Raw genomic sequence first — 18651 nt, forward strand, 5'->3', positions numbered from 1 at the left:
GCTTTGGTGCTGCCCGACTGGAGTTGGTTTTTGCTCACATAAATTCCTAAAGCTTTCCTATGCCTCACTTTTCTCTATTAACACACACATGATAATTACTGAAGTCGTGTTCGCAGTGCTTATCAAAGGCAGCAGAGAGCAAACACTGCCAACTTTGGGCTTTAATATGCAAGCTTTCCCAAAGAGCCTGGATCTCCAGCCATGGGTGCTGTGGGTTGTTTGGGGAAACAGGTGACACACTTACGGAGGGACACAGATAAGCAGAGCGCCATTACTTTGATTTATTGCATTCTGAAGTACCATGGATGGAGGGCCTGAGAACAAGTCCGCTTTATCAGCAGTTCTAAAGCCGCATTACCTGAGATTTACATTCTGGAGGGAAAACATAGAGACTGAATTTTTAATATGTACATCATCCAAAATTGGGGTTTTGGCCCTGATAGAAGAACTTGTATGAGCCTGATAAAGGCTGTGTGAGATTAAAGAGAGACACCAGCTAAACACTGCATCCCGGTGAAAGACGTGGATTTAACCAGAAAGCCACATACTTTAGCATAACACCTCCCTTTGGGGCTTGTCAGAGACACTTGATGCATGCAGACCGCTCGAGGCAGCTTCATCCCTCGGGCTCGCCGCCAGCCCCAGCATTCCCGGGAAGGCCCAGTCCGTGGGTTGCATTTCTCTGCCTCTCTGCTCCCTTTCACTTCTCATCATCCCGCCCGTAGTTAATCGTCTGTAAGGCCTGAGCTATGAGCGTCGCCATTTCTCGGGTGCCCGCAGCAACCACTCTGCAAGACATGAGGTCGAGAGGTCCACCTGAGGACAGAGAGAGAAGAGAGGGCGCCTGAGTTCCTGGAGAAGGCAGAACAGTCCCAAATGAGGACTCGGCACACGCACATTCCAAGGAAAACAAAGGTCCAGGGCCAGGCGCGAGGCGGGACCGAACAGCAAGGTCTGGACGCGGGCCTGATCCGAGCAAGGGTGCAGCCTCTCGGCACCTGCTCTGCTGTCCCAGCAAGACAGCGGTCGAGGCTGTGCTGGGGGAATGCAGGCTCAGGTCCAGCAATCGGGACCGAGGTTCACAGGATCAGTTAGACCAGGACAGGGGAGAGTTCTCAAACGTCTGCTGCATGGGTGGCACCGGGGACCCCATGTGATGGAAGTGCCAACCTACAGGTCTGGGTGGGACCTGTCTGAGCCGTAACCCAATGCAGGCTGGCTAACGAGTCATGACTAAAAAGCTAGAGAATGGGATCTAAAAAGATGGACCCAGTCTCAGACCCCTTGTTCCTAAAAGTTAGACTAGGAGGGGTCTGCCTGAAGCTAAGCAGCATTCCGGGGGCAGAGACACTATGGGATTTGCCCCCAGGGGGTCAGTCACTGGGACATGAGGACCTTGAAGTTGAAGGACAGGTCACCTTTTGGGGTCCATTCCCCTAAAACCTCACAGGGTGCTGAGCTACAGGGTGTGGGGGTGCTAGCCTCCTCTTCATGGGTTGGCAAGCGTGGGATCTGGTGGGGTCAGAACGTGCACGCTAGAAAACGGTCAAGTGTACGCAAGTGTATAGTGGTGGTGCTGCCACCGTGTGGCCTTATCCCGACCCTGGGGTCTCTCTCCCTGCCCCGAGGGGTAGCGTAGCGAAGCACAGAAGCTGAGAAGGCACTGGCCCACTGCTTTTCCAACGTCCTCACATGGTCTCTCACCAACAGATTCGGGGCGGGGGGGGGGGGGGCATTTGGTCTGGTAGTGTTACTGGCTCTAATCTGGGGGACACTGGGTCTGGTGGCCTCACCTGGTTTAGCCTGGGGGATGCTGGGTCTGGTGGTGTTACCAGGTCTAGACTGGGAGGACACTGGGTCTGGTGGGACACTGGATCTGGTCTCTGCTGTCATTTCCCTGGGGATGGACAGCGGGCCGAGGGTCAGAGGGGCTCACCTGAAGTGTCCATCACAATGCCACCTGCCTCTCTAATGATGACTGTGGCAGCGGCCAGGTCCCAGCAGTGCAGGCCAAACTGGTAATAGGCGTCCGCGGCCCCCGAGGCCAGGTGGCAGAGCGCCAAGGTGGAGCTCCCGATCACTCGGACCCTGGAGGAGAGGGAAGGGGGCAAAGGCTCCTGTGAGTGCCGCTGGGCCCGAGTCGGATGTCTCTTCAATAGCTGATGTCATCCAAAGTCACCCCCTTGCCGGGCATTCCCAGTCATTAAACATGAGCCATGGGGCTTCTCTAATAAGCTTTAGATTCAAGATCTGGGGCGCAGAGCAGCGCCACCCAAGAGAACTTCCTGTGAGGATAGAAACGTTCTGCACGGTGGGAGTTACTGGCTGCCGGTGGCTGCTGGGCACTTGAAATGTGACCACTGCAACTGAAGAACTCAAGTCTTAACTCTACGGCACTTTCCCTTAAATTTAAACTGCCTCGTGGGGCTAGTACCGCATAGACTAGAGAGGGTGGGAGGTGGGAGCAGATTCACTTGGACTTGGATTTACTTTTCCTGAATGTTTGCTGGAGTGATGTCATTTATGAAGGGCTCTAAGCCCACACACGATTCGCTGGTTGGGGGCCTTAAGGTCCGTCACTTGGCTTCTGGAAGCTGCTTGGAAAGGAACAAAGGTCTCCTGCCGGTTCCCTGACAGCTGGCTGCACGAGGTACACCCTGGCCGCTGAAGCGTCATGCGGCTCCCCCGGCATCCACGTGGGGCGCGGGTGGGCCACCTCCCATCACGGGGGATCTCTTCCTCTCTCCCCGGGGAGCTGTGAGCAAGACCGTGTGCTTGGCACTTTCCTCTTTGGCCCCGGGGTGTTCCGGGAACTGAAAAGTCATACCCATGAGCTTTGGCGTGCAGTAACCTCTCCATGTTGCTCAGGAACAATTTCAGAGTGGCAGGGTCACGTTTGGGGCCGATTTCCGTTAGAACCAAGGCCTTGGAGATATCTGCAGTAGAAAGAATGCCCCGTGATCAGGAAAATCAAGTCTCGGTTCTAACTGAATAGTCAGGGTTCCCTCTGAAGCAAACCTCAAGGATCTGCCTCTCCTTCCCATTCATGAAAGTACCATCTGTTGAGAGGTTTACGCCATGAAGTTTTTCTGATAGCTGTGTTGAAACGGAAGGACACGGTGAAGAGCGGTCAACAAAACCCGCACCTGACTATTCCATCCTCACTCCTTTAAGGCTGCTTTCTGTTTCAGATTTCAAAGGGAGCAGATTCTCAGTTCTCTCTCTTTTCAGGGATAGTTAGCATTGAAGAACCTGGAAGAGTCAGGTGGCTAATGAAAATCACCATCATTCAGTCATAAATAAAAGCAAAATGACTCCAAACTGGGACCACCCAATGTTTGAAAGACAAAGAAGAGAAAAAAGCCTCATCAAGTACATCTGCCTTTAAAAACCTTTCTCTAGGGATGTCTGAATGGTGCCGGTTAAGCTTCTTACTCTTGGTTTTGACTCAGGTCTGATCTTGGTGTTGTGAGATTGAGCCCCATGTCGGGCTCCATGCTCAGTGTGGAGTCTGCTTGGGTTTCTCTCTCCCTCTCCCTCTGCCCCTCTCCGCTCTCTCTCTCTCAAATAAATAAATAAATCTTAAAAAAAAATAAACAAACAAACCTTTCTCTAACTGCTACGATCACAAAGATAGAAATACCATCCCTGCGGAGAAAGCAACTTTTAAATAACAACTTTGGAAAGGGAGTTCTCAGGAGTAACCCCACTGGGCGTAAAGAAGGCCAACCCTGTGGCCTGTGGCCACCTCAGTGGGGGGGAGGGTGGCAGGGAGCTCAGGCCAAGCAGCCGGTTCCGGGGCGGGAGCAGGAAGCTGGCCCGAGGGTGCCAGGGGACGTGCCCCGGCCCCCTTCCCGTGCCTGACTCACGGGTAGGCGGTCACAAGCAGTTTGTCTTTGCTTTGCTATAGGCCCAAACACAACCACATTTAGTCTGTCGTGTCTGGTCAGGCCTTCTGGCTGAGCACAGTCAGCCGCAGCAACGTATTCAGATAACAGAACCAGGCCACTCCACGAACTGGAGGGGAAGCACACTCCGCAAGTTATGTCCCTCAATGGGTCAAATCCTACGTCCACACCTGCAAAGTCTCTCACTGAGGGGCCGGATAACGGTCCTCCTCTCAGAATCTATATCCATTTCCCCTTTTCTTAAATCAGAGGCTCTCATTGTCTACTTTAAACCACTTTGTGAAAATCGCTTGGCTCCACACCAGTTACCTGCCTAGGAGGCAAGGCCTGAATCACTCCCTGCCACACACACCAGCACCAAAGCTGAGCTACTGACGTACCTCCCACGTGTCCAGTGTGCATGCGAGGGGCTCTGGCCACGAGCGGCCGGGATCCCCGGGGACAGGCCACCGCCCAAGCTCCTGATTCTCTCTCTGGGCTGCACACTGAAAACATATTTTCTCAGGGGAGGGAAAGAAGACCTCTGTCGAAGAAAACGACATCAACGGAACTAGGGACAGTAAGTGCTTTAAATAAACAGTCACTGAAGCAATGAGCACTTTCCTTCAAACACTAGCATTAAAGCAACATTGGTAAGAGTCTTCTTGTTCAGGTTGATTTGTTAAATTAGTAGCATTTTAAAAATTTATGAGAGGAATGTTGGAGTTAAGTAGAATTTGGCTGGCTAGTGTAAGAATCTAATCACTAGGGATAACACTTTTGGTGGGGGGGGGAATGAATTCTGAATGATAAATATTTTCTTCTGTTATAAACATTCTCGAAAGATAACATATTGAAATTTGGGGAGTGACTGTTAAATTAAAAAGGACGAGGTGTCCTAGAGGAGGCCGAGGAGGGAAACAGAAGTGAAGCAGCAGGGCATGTTGCCTGATCTTGCTTCTAATTTCCTTATCTAACTTCAAATCTTCCACACACACCCACACACAAACACTGTACTTTAAAAAGCAGTTCATTCTGTTACTTGCTGGTTTGATAACACAACGTATCAAGTACATCTTTCTCCACCATTCCATACTCGTGAGGGGCCACATGCTGTTCCACTCAATGGAAGGACTGCCATTGGTTCAACCACCCCCACAGATAAACATTCTCAACTCCTGTTATTATAAACAATGCTGTCTCTTCTCCTCTGTAGGCTTGCCCACCTATGTTGATAGTGTTTTCAGGATAGAAAGATAGAAGTGGGATTTCTGAGAGTATACGCATATTTTAGATTTTGATAATTTTTCTCCAAATTGGCCCCCCCCCAGCTGTATCAGTAGCACCATCGTCCCCTCCCCACTAAGGTATGATTCTGTACTATTATCAAGACCCTAACAGTATCCCTCACTCTGCAGTATATGCTTCAAGAGTGATTTTCTCAGAAAGCTAAGATCAAGAGAATAATCCCTACATATAAGGCATTTCCTGGCTCCAGGATCTCAGTCACCCTGGGAGGACATTAAGGAAGACATTGACAATTTCCTTCCAGGAACTAGAAAGCCAATTTCGATAGGGAGATAGCACCTACTTTTAATCAGGTTCCTAAGAAGTGACTACTTGGATGTTACCTAGACTTACTGTGATGATCATTTTGCAATATATACACATGTTGAATCATGATGCTGTGCACCTGATACTACATAATCTAGATGGCAACTACACCGCATTACAAAACTGTGACTACTCGTTCAGGCCAAGGCCTAGCCCAATCTGTCCTTATCGGAGGGCTGGGCTGGCTGCAGGGTGAGGGAAGAGGAAAGTCCCTGGAGGGCCAGCCCAGACAAGTAGATACCCCTACACGCAGGGCTGGTGCAGGAAGAGCAGAGGGTTTCAGACTAAGTGCCCACAAGGCCATTTCACAAAGAGAAACTAAGCAAAGTGCGGACACAGTAGCTCACATTTACCAAGCTCTTGGTCTCTCCAGACAGGCCAGTGCTAAGCACTTTCTACTTACGCCTCCATTCCTCTGCTCCATTTATGATACATTTATGATCCCATTCCTCCTTTGCCTTCACTACTGCACTGCCCTTGTTTCACAGATGGGGAAACCAAGCTTAAAGGGTGACCTGCACGACTCTCTCCCCTCTCATGCTGTTTCTCTCTCTCTCTCTTTATCTTAGAGATAAAGGCCCTTAGGTGGTGAGGCCAGACTTAAACTCAAGCTGTCCAGTGATTATGTGAAAGAAAGGATTTCTTCCCACAGTTTTCAAATCTGTGAGGAAATATCTCTGTATCCAGTTCTTCCCTCTCCCGCTGCTATGTATCCATTCTTTCTCACTCTGGCTAATTATTTTTTCCCAAATGAAATCAAGAACAAGGAAAAAGGAAGCCTGAGTACTGCCACCTACAGGCAAAATGGTCTCTATGGTTTTATTTTGCCGCAGACAAAACAATCTTTATTTATCATCTTATGATTATTTCTAGCTACCCATAATCACTGATTTTTGCATTTTGTTATCCCTTATACTATATTTACCATAATATTTTAGCTCAATTAAATGCTAACAGATATATGTATCTTTTAAAGATTTATTCATTTTAGAGAGGAAGAGCGCGAGCAAGCAGAGGGAACGCAGAGGGAGAGGGAAAGAATCCCAAGTAGACTCCCCGCTGAGTGCAGAGCTGAGGCAGGGTGATCCCAGGACCCTGAGACCATGGCCTGAGCCGAAATCAAGAGTCAGACGCTCAACCCACTGAGCCACCCAGGCGCCCCCCACCATGTACATATTTTTTAATTTAAAATATTCTGGGGGCGCCTGGGTGGCTCAGTCATTAAGCGTCTGCCTTCAGCTCAGGTCATGATCCCAGGGTCCTGGGATCGAGCCCTGCATCGGGCTCCCTGCTCGGCGGGAAGCCTGCTTCTCCCTCTCCCACTCGCCCTGCTTGTGTTCCCTCTCTCGCTGTGTCTCTCTCTGTCAAATAAATAAATAAAATCTTTAAAAAAAAAAAAAATTCTGTAATTTCATGGGTGTGTTTGTGGGAGGCAGTTATTGCTTAACGGGTAGAGAGTTTCATTTGGAGAGATAAAAATTTTGGAAACAGATGGTGGTGACGGTTGGAAGACACTGTATGTAATTAATGCCACTAAATTACACATTTTATTTTTTTTAAGATTTTATTTATTTATTTATTTGAGAGAGAGATAAAGAGAGAGAGAGAGAAACAGCATGAGAGGGGAAAGGGTCAGACAGAGAAGCAGGCTCCCCGCTGAGCTGGGAGCCCGATGCGGGGCTCGATCCCAGGACTCTGGGATCATGACCTGAGTCGAAGGCAGTTGCTTAACCAACTGAGCCACCCAGGCACACTAAGTTACACATTTTACTTATTTTTTTAAAGATTTTATTTTATTTATTTGAAAGAGAGAGAGAACGCGAGAGAGGGAACACAAGCAGGAGAAGTGGGAGAGGGAGAAGCAGGCTTCCTGTCAAGCAGGGAGCCCGATGCAGGGCTCGATCCCAGGACCCTGGGATCATGACCTGAGCTGAAGGCAGACGCTTAATGACTGAGCCACCCAGGCACACCCAAAATTACACATTTTAAATGACAAATTTTATGTTATATATATTTTGCCACAATAAAAAAATCCAAAAATTTTGAAGTAGGGCATCTCTGTATACTTTTTCAACAAACAGATTTTAGGATGAAAAAAATCGTCCATTAATAGGGACTTCCAACAGTTTGAAAACCCTTGTTCTGTCTGAGCAAGGTTAAAATACCCCAAGTATCAAAGAATAATGTTGTCTTAAGAGAAATTTTACAACTTAAAGGTTAAGAGAAGAAGTCATTTGTAGACACCAAAATATGTACTCATGGAAAAGGAGTTGATCATGCTTTAACGTCTGGGAAACACCCCCTATGAACACAAACTGCTTTTGCTGAACACACAGCCCCCGTGACAGCCCTTACACCAGTGGGTATTTTTACACACATGTCCTAATTCTTTCAGACTTCTTATAGACCATCAACAGCTACTCACATGAAAATAAAATTTAATTTGATTTAACTTAAAAACATAAGTACTAGAAAAAAAAAAAAAACATAAGTACTAGACAGATGGAAGGTTGATGGTTTGGTGGGGGCCAGGGGAGAGACAGAGTGTGGGGAAAAGGTGCTCAGTGGGCACAGGGTTAGAACTTGAAGCCCCAAGTGAATGTGCAGCATTGTGAATGCACTAATTACCAGTGAACGGCTCACTCTAAAATGGTTAATTTTAGAGGCACCTAGGTGGCTCAGCTGGTTAAGCGTCTGACGCTTGATTTCGGCTCAGGTCGTGATCTCCGGGTTGTGAGATCGGGCCCTGCATCGGGCTCCATGCTGGGCGTGGAGCCTGCTTTTAAGATTCTCTCTCTCCCTCTGCCCTCCCCTTCCCCCACACACTCTCTCTCTCTAAAAATAAAATAAAATGGTTAATTTTATGGTATTTGACTTTCAGTTCAATATGTTATTTTAAAATATTTTAAAACTTGTTCTTAATAAACAAGTAATTTGAGGGAAAAAAAGTATTGTTTAGAATTCTGGTGAAGAATTGGAAACCTCCATAACGGCCACATAGTTTTTAACTTCTCCAAATCCCCTCTGATAAAAACAGAACAACTACGAGAGCAAAAATGCAAAACTGCAGACACCACCTACGAAAGAAACTACATCTACAAAGTATATCCAAACCACAAAACACAAGTGGGTGGGGGAAACCTCCAACAGCTACAAGACCATGTGTCATCAGGAGGAACAGAGAAGCACTGAGCATCTGCTGCACACGCCAGAACAGGAGAACCTCAAAATCACCAACAGCCACTCCCTGGAAACCAGCGTGGGCCAATGTGAGAAGCTCACATGGAGAGAGGCCACGCACACCCCAGTTCATGAGTCCGTGGCACTAGGGTGCATGGTCAGGGGTGAAGGGAGGGAGCCACCAGCCCTACGATCTCTCATAACTGACTTCTAAGGACCTCTTAGGGGAAGAATACAGCACTGGACAGAAACACATGGGAGTAAACTTCAAATTCCAGAGCTAGAAAAAAATACCAAAAATGTCCCGAACTCGCCCCCACCCCCACTCTCCACAAGCTCCTCCCAATTTCAGGAATACAGATTTCAAGTAGAAATAAATAATTAAAAAGAATTATGGGTGGGGCGCCTGGGTGGCTCATTCGTTAAGCATCTGCCTTTGACTTGGGTCATGATCCCAGCGTCCTGGGATTGAGCCCCGCGTTGGGCTCCCTGCTCCGCGGGAAGCCTCCTTCTCCCTTTCCCACTCCCCCTGCTTGTGTTCCTGCTCTCGCTGTGTCTCTCTCTGTCAAATAAATAAATAAAATCTTAAAAAAAAAAAAAAAGGATGGGTGAGTCTCACACACACTTACATGGGAAAAAAAAAGAAGAAGGAGAAGAACAACATCTCTACAGTCAATCAAGAATCGAAAGAAAGATTTGTCCACAAAACAGAAGTACTTTTATATAAAAGAAAGAAAGAAAGAAAGAAATACATTAAAAAATAGCCTAACTAGAAAGTGGAGGGGACAGAACTTAGGAAGACTTGGAAAAGAAAATATTTCAGAAAATAAGACTAAACTGAAGGGAAAAGAATAAATAAACAAAATAGATTGTGCTTTATAAGAAATGAAGGGCAAAAAAAAAAAAATTGGTGGAACTGGTAAAAAGGATTAAAGCGAAAGTGACAAATAGAAAAGATAAGCAGAGAAGATCCAACATCCATATAATAGAAGACCCAGAAGACAAAAACAAAAGAATTTGGAAATGAACAAATACTAAAAACTATAATTCAAGAAAATTCTTCTGAAAGTTAAAAAAAAAAGTCTTGAAATTGAATACTGAAATGGTGTACCATGACACCTTTAAAAAAAAAAAAAGAAGAAAGAAATGGTGAGCCATGATGTGCCTAGGAAACTGAAAACAAAGAACACTGAGATATACTCTATTAAAATTACTGTACTCTAAAGAAAGAGAAAAAAAAATCCTTTGGTCATTCAAGCAGAAAACTGAAGTCCCTTATAAGGGAAAGAAAATGAAACTGTCTTCAGACTTTTCAACAACAAGGTTATGCCAGAAGATGACTGAGACAACTTGACTGTCAACACAAGAAAATGTGAGCCATGTGTTTTATTACAAGAAGAATGGATTTCCAAGTATAAAGGCCACTGATAAGCTGTTATGGACACGTAAGAACACAGGGAAGGATTGTTATTATTATTCCCAGGACGTCTTCCTGAGAGACCAATTGGAGGAAGTTCTCGGAGTGTGGTCCCTGAGCCTCTTTCAGGAATCTGTGAAGTTAAACTAAGGTATTATTTGCCTTTTTCATGGTATTAACACTTGCGCAGAGTAGATAAAGCAAGGCAGGACACCCCGGTTCTGGTGGTCAATGCAGTCTTCTCTGCTACACTCACATTCTGGGGGAAAATGTGTCCGTTTTACTCCAGAATGAAGAAGCTGCAAATATTATGAACTGTATTAAGTCTTGAAGCCTAAGCACACATCTTTTCAATATTCTGTGTGATGAGGTGGGAAGTACACATGGAGGGCTTAGATAAGCTATGCAGATTCAGAACTGGGTATTTGGAAGACACTTTCTTGAAAATGAAAGAAATGAGCCCATCACTTCAATTGCTAAGGTTGCCAATGATAAAATTCAAGCTTTCAAGTGGAAATTAGAATTTGGGAAGACTTGTATCTACCACCAAAAGCTTGACACCTTCCCAACACTTAAAGATTTCGCATAAGAGTGGTGATACTAATGAATATGACTTCTTAGCATTTTAAGATGCAATAGGTCAACATTTAAAAGACCCTGAAAATCTCAGCAAACCCATATTTTCCAAATGACCGATGCATGATGTTACAAAGTCATCCATGAGCAAAAGATCCATTCAAAGTAGGAGACTGCCCAATGGATTTCACAGTCACAGGGTACAAAAAAATTCATTGATATGTCATTAAATTTCACACTGCAACTAACCTTTAAGAAACCACCCCACTTCTTGAGTTTGGGTGAGGCATCAAAGAATATCCTCAATTATCTGAAAAGTCTGTTAAAATATTCCTCACTCGTCCCTTTTCCAACTATTAATCTGTGTAAGACCCGATCTTCTTCATACATCAAGATAATACATTACAACAGACTGAATATAGAAGCAGATATGAGAATCCAGTTGTCTTCTCTTAAGCCAGACATTATAAAGGGATTTGGAGAAAATGTAAAACAAGGCTACTCATGAAAAACTGTTTGGGAAAATATGGTTTCTCATTAAAAAAATATATATATATTATTCATGTTAACATGTAATGAGTTGCTTATTTTAAAAGTTTCTGTTTAAGTTTCAAATGCATAAATACCAACAGATAACTTACATAAATGAAAGCTCTTTGGGGGTCTTCAGTAATTTTTTCATTAGTACAAATGTATTGGTCCTAAGATCAAAATGTTTGAGAAATGCTGTACTGGTGAATGAGCTTGAGCTTCACACAACCAAAACGACTGGAGATACATCAACATAAAGGGCTGGTGGGGGGTAGTAAATCTAATTTATTTGTGGAACCAAGACCACCCACTAACCGATAATTCTAGGGTGAGAGCTTCGCACAAGTGGCTGGTTGCCCTGCCAACCAACACACATACAGCACAACCAACCAAAGGTGGAAAGGTGACAAGGAGAGGGTGTGACTAGTAGAATGAGCTAGCCAACTGCCTTGTCGTAACTGAGAGTAAAAGGCTATTGTGCTTTAATCATATACTGGAGTATATGGGGGGGAGAAGAAGAGGTTACAAGCTAACTTAAATACTACTGAGAATAGGGAACCAAGAGACAGTAACCCAAAAAAGAGGACTAGGGACAGTACAGAAAAATTTTATATAAAGGAAATCACTGGAACAAAAATATAAACCTTTCTAAATATGAAAGTTATACCAAAACAGAGAATAAAAGCAAAAAGAAAAAAGAAAAAACCAACTGCTTATTTAAAAAAAAAACAAAACATACACATACCTAAAATAAACAATGGAACAATAACCACCTCTTAGATGGTATTCCTCAGGGGGAGGAAGAGACTAAAGGACAAGGACAGAAGCTAAACCTCTTCAAATATACTAGGTTTTATAGATTTGACTTTGGAACAATGTACCTTTTATAATTATATATTATAAAACTATATAATATGTCACGTAATTATATATAATACCTTATATAATTACAAAATAAAATCAATTTTTAAAAAACTAGTCCTCCTAAATTAAAAACAAAGTGAAACAACTGCATCTAAGTGATTATCCTCAGTTGGTGGGATAGGCAAAGGGGACAAAGAACCGCTTCAGAGATTCTCACAGCAGTCCAACTCCAGACCCTTGTGGGACATTCGCTAAGGACGGAAAGAACTCTAAAAGACAAGACAACACAAAACATCCTTCCCACTGCTTTGGGTAGTGGTTTGTCGTTAGTAGGCCAGTATTTTTATTTAGAATCTATAACTGGTGTATGTTGTGGGACAAAGAGGAAAAGTGACTGTGTGACATTACCGAATTTATCATTCCTGGTGTCACTGTGCATGCAGTTTCCAGCACAGGGAGAGGAGACATAGAGTTAGGTAGAGAGACTTGTCGTCATGAATATGAACTGAAAACACCAGTATGAACTCATAATGTTTTTTATATTTAAAGACAACTTCCTAGCTCTGTCCACTGAGAAGACCTAGCAACAAAGACTGACCCAAGAGCCACAAGGAGCCCTGAGAACTCAGGGTGGGGCCTTGAAGGGCTGTTTCCCACAGGATGAGACAACTGGAAATTTGAACACTGGGTACTTAATGACTTTAGGAGTGATAATTTTTAGAGGGGTGTGTCATTGGTATTGTGATTATGCATTCCAAAGAATCATGTGTGTTATAGAGATACATATTGAAATACTGACTAGAAAGTGATACTTAGTCTGGAATTTGTATCAGGGACTCGCTGGGGGTGGTGGGAACTGGGTGGCGCTATCAGGGTCGGCCTTGAGTTGACAATATTGGACACATGGTGAGTCATGAGGGTTGACTGTACTTTGTCTACCTTATATATGTTTGAAATTCTGCATGGTGGGATGTGAAGAAAAAGGTTCTAACTGAAATTCTGGCCTCAACTGAATCCTCTACCCCACCCAGTGTAGTTCTGTTTGCTTTTTACTTTGTAAGTGGAAGCCTCCTGGAAAGGTGTAAAAGGAGTAAGGAAAGGAGATAGAAGGATTGGTGGTGGGCGTCCTGTTTCCTCCAGAAACGTGTCGTAACCTTAACAATGGGCGTTAAGGATCTCGTGCAAAGACTGAAGTTTCTTCTTTGATAACGATTCTCATCTTTGGGTACCACGTACCGGGGACTTTACTGAGCACTTTCCCTCGTAGAACTGCATTTAGTCCTCAGTTCCCATCATGTCACCCCATCCAGCACGTGAGGACGAAGGTTCGGGAGGCTAACTGACAGCTCACAGCACTGCAGGGGGGGGCAGAACCGGGACTGCAACCAGGTCTGCACGACACCTAACGACTGTGCCGCAGGGTGCGCTCTGTCCTCTCCATAGAAACCTCGTCACCCCGCAAGTACTAAATGACCAGCGCCAAAAACAGCACATCAGCCTCTTTTTAGAATTTTTAAAAAATGAGCTCCAGAACATGGGCGGTTTTGAGACAGGTGGGAGCCCCGGCTGTGCTGCAGAAGGCGTTTGTGGCAGGGTTTGCGCAGGACCAGAGGGCCTACGACGGGCCAGATGTAGAGGTGATCCCAAGGTCCTGCCCACGTGGGGCTGAGAGCCCTGCTGAGGACGTGAAGTTGTCAGGCATGACTGAGCCACACAGGCAGCCGACCAGGAAGCCAAGTGTGTGTGAATGGAGCTGAGTGTTCTAACCGAATGGAATATAAAGCAAAGCTCACGTAAGCGTGTTTAATGACATGCTTCCTCACTACTGACTTACAGTTTGGCCTGAGTGGTTACCTCTTGGCATGTGTACCTACAATTAATGCTACTTTTTGTACAGCCAAACAAAACATTTCTGGGAGAGGGAGACATGGGGCAGGGCTGGAGGCTGTTCTGGAATCTCTCTGGGACTCAGAAGCAGTAACTGGTTAGCGTGTCCTGCTGGTCCCACCTCTGTCTGAAGGCTCATGTGATCTTTCCCTTCCCCTGGGCATGCGCGTGACTCTCAGGGGCCTCTGAGGGAGCCTCCTTGGTTTCCCCGCGGGGCCGGACTGCCGGCTCTAGGCACACAGGGCTCCTGTCTGCCCACCCACCCAGGGCCCCTTGATCGGCGACGTTCTTGCCAGACCGCAGATCACAGCTGGAGAACTCACTCTCCTCACTCACTGAGGGGCAGCTGGAGGGCAGGGACACACCGTACTCCTCTCACTGCCTCTGAGGCCATCTAGACACACAGGTATCATCCAGGGAGGAAGACAAGGCAGAAAAGAAAAGGAAGAATGAAGACAGGGGGAGCATGCCTCATGATGTCCTGCTGCGGAAATGTGCAAGTGAGAGGTTTGCAGCAACTGTGCTTAATACCTTTTAGACCCAAACATGGACACGAGGGAGCTTTCAAAGTCTCTCCTCATCTAGCTGCTTCGAGGCTAGGGCTCGTCTTTGACTTCTCCCTGCTATAGTACGGTGCTTGTCCCACAATGTGAAAAAATATCACTGACATCATCGGTGTGAAAGAAAGGCCCAAAAGACGCCGAAAAACCTAAGCTGGCGTATTGTTACCGATACGCAGTTATACGCAGTTTGACATAACCACAGTCGCTTTATAGAAGCTACTGGATGTCCTTGAGGTTCTGGTTTAGGAATAACGCTGTGGTGTGTGGAAACACCACTTATTTACACAACTCATTCCCATGGCCACCCATCTTACGGAAACTGAACCCATGGCAGTCCATCCACACCCAGGGGGCCACGGACTGCATCTGGGTGACGTTGCCCCGGGGACGTCGGGATGACCGATGTCTACCTGGACGCTCTGAGGGCCCAAGCATGCTTCTGACTCTGCCCTTGTCCTTGGATTGCTAGAGACCAAACCATACTGGTGACTGGGTTTCTCTGAGCATGAAAGCTGAAATATTTGAGGGTAAAACAGAACGAGACTATTTAAAGCTCCTGGCCACATCCACAAAAACATGAAGACCCAGAACTGGCTGGCTTTCCAGGTCCTCAGGGATGCAATGTCCCTAAAGAACTTGAACCCTCAGCAGGGGAGTTCCAGCACCGTCTCCCAGGATGGTGATTTTGGCATTTTCCATTCACACTTCTCACTCTGAAAGGAGTGGAGACGAGCCGCATGAAGCCCCACCTGTCTCCCCGGAGACCCGGAGTCGCTGGCCATTGCAGAAGGCGCCCCGGCCCCTCCGGCCCGTGTATAGCCGCTCCTCTGTGCAGTGGTAAATCACTCCAAATTCAAGCTGCGGGGTGCAGGGGCAGGACGGAAAACAAACATGCTTCACTAATTTGACAGAGACAGTAACACAGTAATTCAAAGGGGAAGGATTCTAGGTGTTATGACCAATGTAATGGAAACTACCTTTCAAAAGGGAGTTGGAAAAAAAATTAGTGTCTCGGTTCAAAACCGGACATGAAAGCAAACTGCCTTTAAAAATGTATTAAAACGAATACAGCTTTACTAAAAATTAACCTCATAGGGTGCCTGGGTGGCTCAGTCGTTAAGCGCCTGCCTTCGGCTCAGGTCATAATCCCAGGGTCCTGGGATCGAGTCCCACATTGGGCTCCCTGCTCACCAAGAAGCCTGCTTCTCCCTCTCCCATTCCCCCTGCTTGTGTTCCTGCTCTCGCTATCTCCCTCTCTGTCAAATAAATAAATAAAATCTTAAAAAAAAAAAATTAACCTCATAATCAAACATTAGTAACTGGAAGTTACTGAAAAAGCTTAACTCTTCAGAAAGGCCTCTGTTTTGGGGGGTGGGGGCTGGGGAAGGCTACTTGTGACTAACGCACCCCCATAGAAACCCTCAAAGTTGCTGACGTGTGAAGAATTAAGAATACACCTGTAAAGCCTATGGACTCGGACTCCAGGACGGCCAAGCAGGAGAGGTGATTCACCAAGGAGGGGCGCGGCGCTGAGCAGGCGGGGCGCCAAACCACTGCCACGCTGCGTACAGCAGGTGACAAACACCTCAGAAAGCAGCCTCCCAGTCGCAAACAGTAAAAAGAAGAGGCGAGCATGGAAAAAAACGCTGCCTTACACTCCTGTGCTTTGTTTCTTTCCTCCACTGACTCGTCACTATTCGGGGTTAACAGGGGCAAGTGTGTGTGGTCTGGGGGTTGGCCATGTTTTCGTCTCGCTGGAAAATGGAGAGAGACCCGGGCCTAGTCTCTGGGGAAGAGTCTCGGCTAGCCTGGGGTGAGCTCGACCACAGTGGAATGGACTCCCTGACAATGCAGGAAAAGGGTTTATTTCTGGGGAGGATCATTCAGTCAGCTTTCCAGCAACACTTAACTATCTTCCCTCCTTCCCACCACCCTGGCTTTAAGGGGGTTTCCAAATCAGAGTTGTCCTAGAACCATGCGGGCCTCTAGACCCTGTGCCCCCAGGGTGGTCGGGTGGCCCGGAGGCCTTTGCCAGAAGGAGAAAACGGTGAGGAAGGCTGGAATGCGCCCCTTGACGAGAGCCCTCCACTACACGCCCGGCCCACCTGCACGCACTCACACCAGGCCCATCAGGCCCATCGGAGCTGCAGGCCTCGCCTCCAGAGACCTTGCCCGCCCACCGCAGTTTTGTCCTCCCCACCCAGCTACGGACATGCCGTCATGAGTCTCACCCTCTGAGTTTATAGCTCAACCTCCTACTTGGTCTCAATGACACCGAACAGAGAAACAAGTGAGCATGTAACTCCTTAACCAGATTTTGATATTAAAATTCTTATGTATCTTCACCTTCACCTTTTATGCAGGTATAAATATCCCTGGGTCTCCATGCCAGGGAAATCGCTGCTAGTGTTGAGGATGAAGACGAGAAAACAGTGCCTAGTGGAGGGCTGCTTTTGGAAAACACTGAACCCCCAGTCCTATTTAAATGTAACTATGGTGACTGCACAGAAGTGAAGTCTTTCCTCAGCATTGCTGCTTAAACTGATTAATGCCCTTGATGTGGGTCTCATGCTGTCGCTTAGCTCCAAGGGTGATGGGAACCCTGAGGCAGTCGTGTTCTCAGGCTAACAGCTGGGGAAAGATGGAGAAGAACTAATGAAAGACAGGGATTAAAAATGTCCTCCAAAAATAGGAGTTTCTTCTGTGTGGGACTAGATCACACGCCCCAGGGGTCAGAGGGGGACTAATGTGGAGTATTTGCTCAGAACTTTCCTTTCCATGCTTCTTTAGTAGCATCACAGAAAGACCATGGGGGCAACAAGGGCCTGCCACCACGGGGGTGGGCTGGCCATGGAGCCCCAAACCCACACACCCCAAAACCAGTGTTCCTTTGTTTATTTTCCTGGATCTGAAAAACACATGCTTGGATTTACTAGTCATGACTAAGGCACATGACAAAGACAGAAAAACAGGAGTATGGGGACCAAATCCGAAAAGGATGATGCTAAGCCAGGCCCAAGGGGTTTAGGACCACCGGCCTCGGGGAACCCATCCACCACATACCTCTTGGTCTACAGCAAATCCAATGCTCACTGCCACAGTGGGAAATCTGCAAAGAAAAACAGAATGGTTTACACTCTAGAACGTAAACCGTCTCATGCAAACTCTTAGGAGTCTCTGTGTGGCTATGCAACATTGTCATTGGAGGTGCAGAAGGACCTTTCTACAGTGCGGGTGGGCTTGTTCATTTTAAATTCCTTCCCACAATTTCACTAACTGCTTCCAAGACAAAGAGGCTTAGCGGTGTGTAAGACAGCTGACCCGAAAGAAGTATTCTGAAAGTCGTGTACGACTGCTGTAATTCAACAATGACCATCAAGTACCCAACTGAGAGGGATTTTAATGATCAGCTGTCCGGTTTTCAGAGACGTAAAGGGACAGTAGAGACCTCCAAAAAGGCCAGACCCATGTCCCCGGTAAGGTGAGGAGGGGCCCCCAGGAGGCGGTATCATAGCCTCCTCGCAGAGGCCGGATCTGGGTGACAACACCCCCCACCCTGTCTCCTGAGTGAGCTCCCAAGCGGCCAACTGCAGGCCTAGGCCATCGGAGGTGGGCTGTGACGTCGCAGATTGCCCGTGGTTTTATTTTGTGATTTTGTTGCTACTGCTGTACCTCTTCAAGATAATCTGTCTTTTATGTGAAGATCAGCAGAGCTTACCAGCAAGTAGGAAGGAGAAGCCGGGTACTTCTAACCTACAGGAAAACTATGAAACCAGTCCTCCGCAGAGGTAAGCCTGGACTGAGGCTGTGGCGGCCGGCATGGTCATCGGGTGGTTGGCTCCCCGAGCAAACACACCACACGCCAGGCTCCACTTTAGTACCTGGGAAAGCTCTCGCCCCCACCTGCTTCAGCCCTGACGCTGCCGGACCCAAGAATGAACAGACTACCTGAGCTGCAGTGGGCAAAGGCTTCTGATGTCTTTAGGCCACAAGGATCGCCGCACTGTGGCCCTTCAAGGTGTTCTGGAAGCTGAGGGCCACTGGGGCCCACAAGAGGCCCTCTGGTGGCTGTGCAGGTTTTGCCGCATGACACGGCTCAGCGCCCCCGTCCCCGTTACCAGCACTGACAAGT

General features: G+C 46.9%; 1 protein-coding gene across 2 annotated transcripts in view; it reads right to left on the reverse strand.

Annotated features, from left to right (window-relative positions):
- Window positions 1-246: 246 nt before the first annotated feature.
- IMPA2 (inositol monophosphatase 2) overlaps window positions 247-18651 on the reverse strand; it is a 42798-nt gene continuing 24393 nt past the window's right edge. The window contains exons 4-8 of one of the 2 annotated variants that reach the window (XM_021683037.1): window positions 17583-17628; window positions 15269-15377; window positions 2828-2936; window positions 1937-2088; window positions 247-788 (exon numbers count right to left, since the gene is read on the reverse strand). In XM_021683037.1, coding sequence (XP_021538712.1) covers window positions 748-788; window positions 1937-2088; window positions 2828-2936; window positions 15269-15377; window positions 17583-17628 — 457 coding nt within the window. In that variant the 3' untranslated portion in view covers window positions 247-747. Of the gene's footprint in view, window positions 817-1936; window positions 2089-2827; window positions 2937-15268; window positions 15378-17582; window positions 17629-18651 lie in introns of both variants that reach the window. The other variant, XM_021683036.1, reaches the window with a different exon arrangement.

This window comes from Neomonachus schauinslandi, chromosome 14 (genome assembly GCF_002201575.2).
Source record: "Neomonachus schauinslandi chromosome 14, ASM220157v2, whole genome shotgun sequence".
Lineage (NCBI taxonomy): Eukaryota > Metazoa > Chordata > Mammalia > Carnivora > Phocidae > Neomonachus > Neomonachus schauinslandi.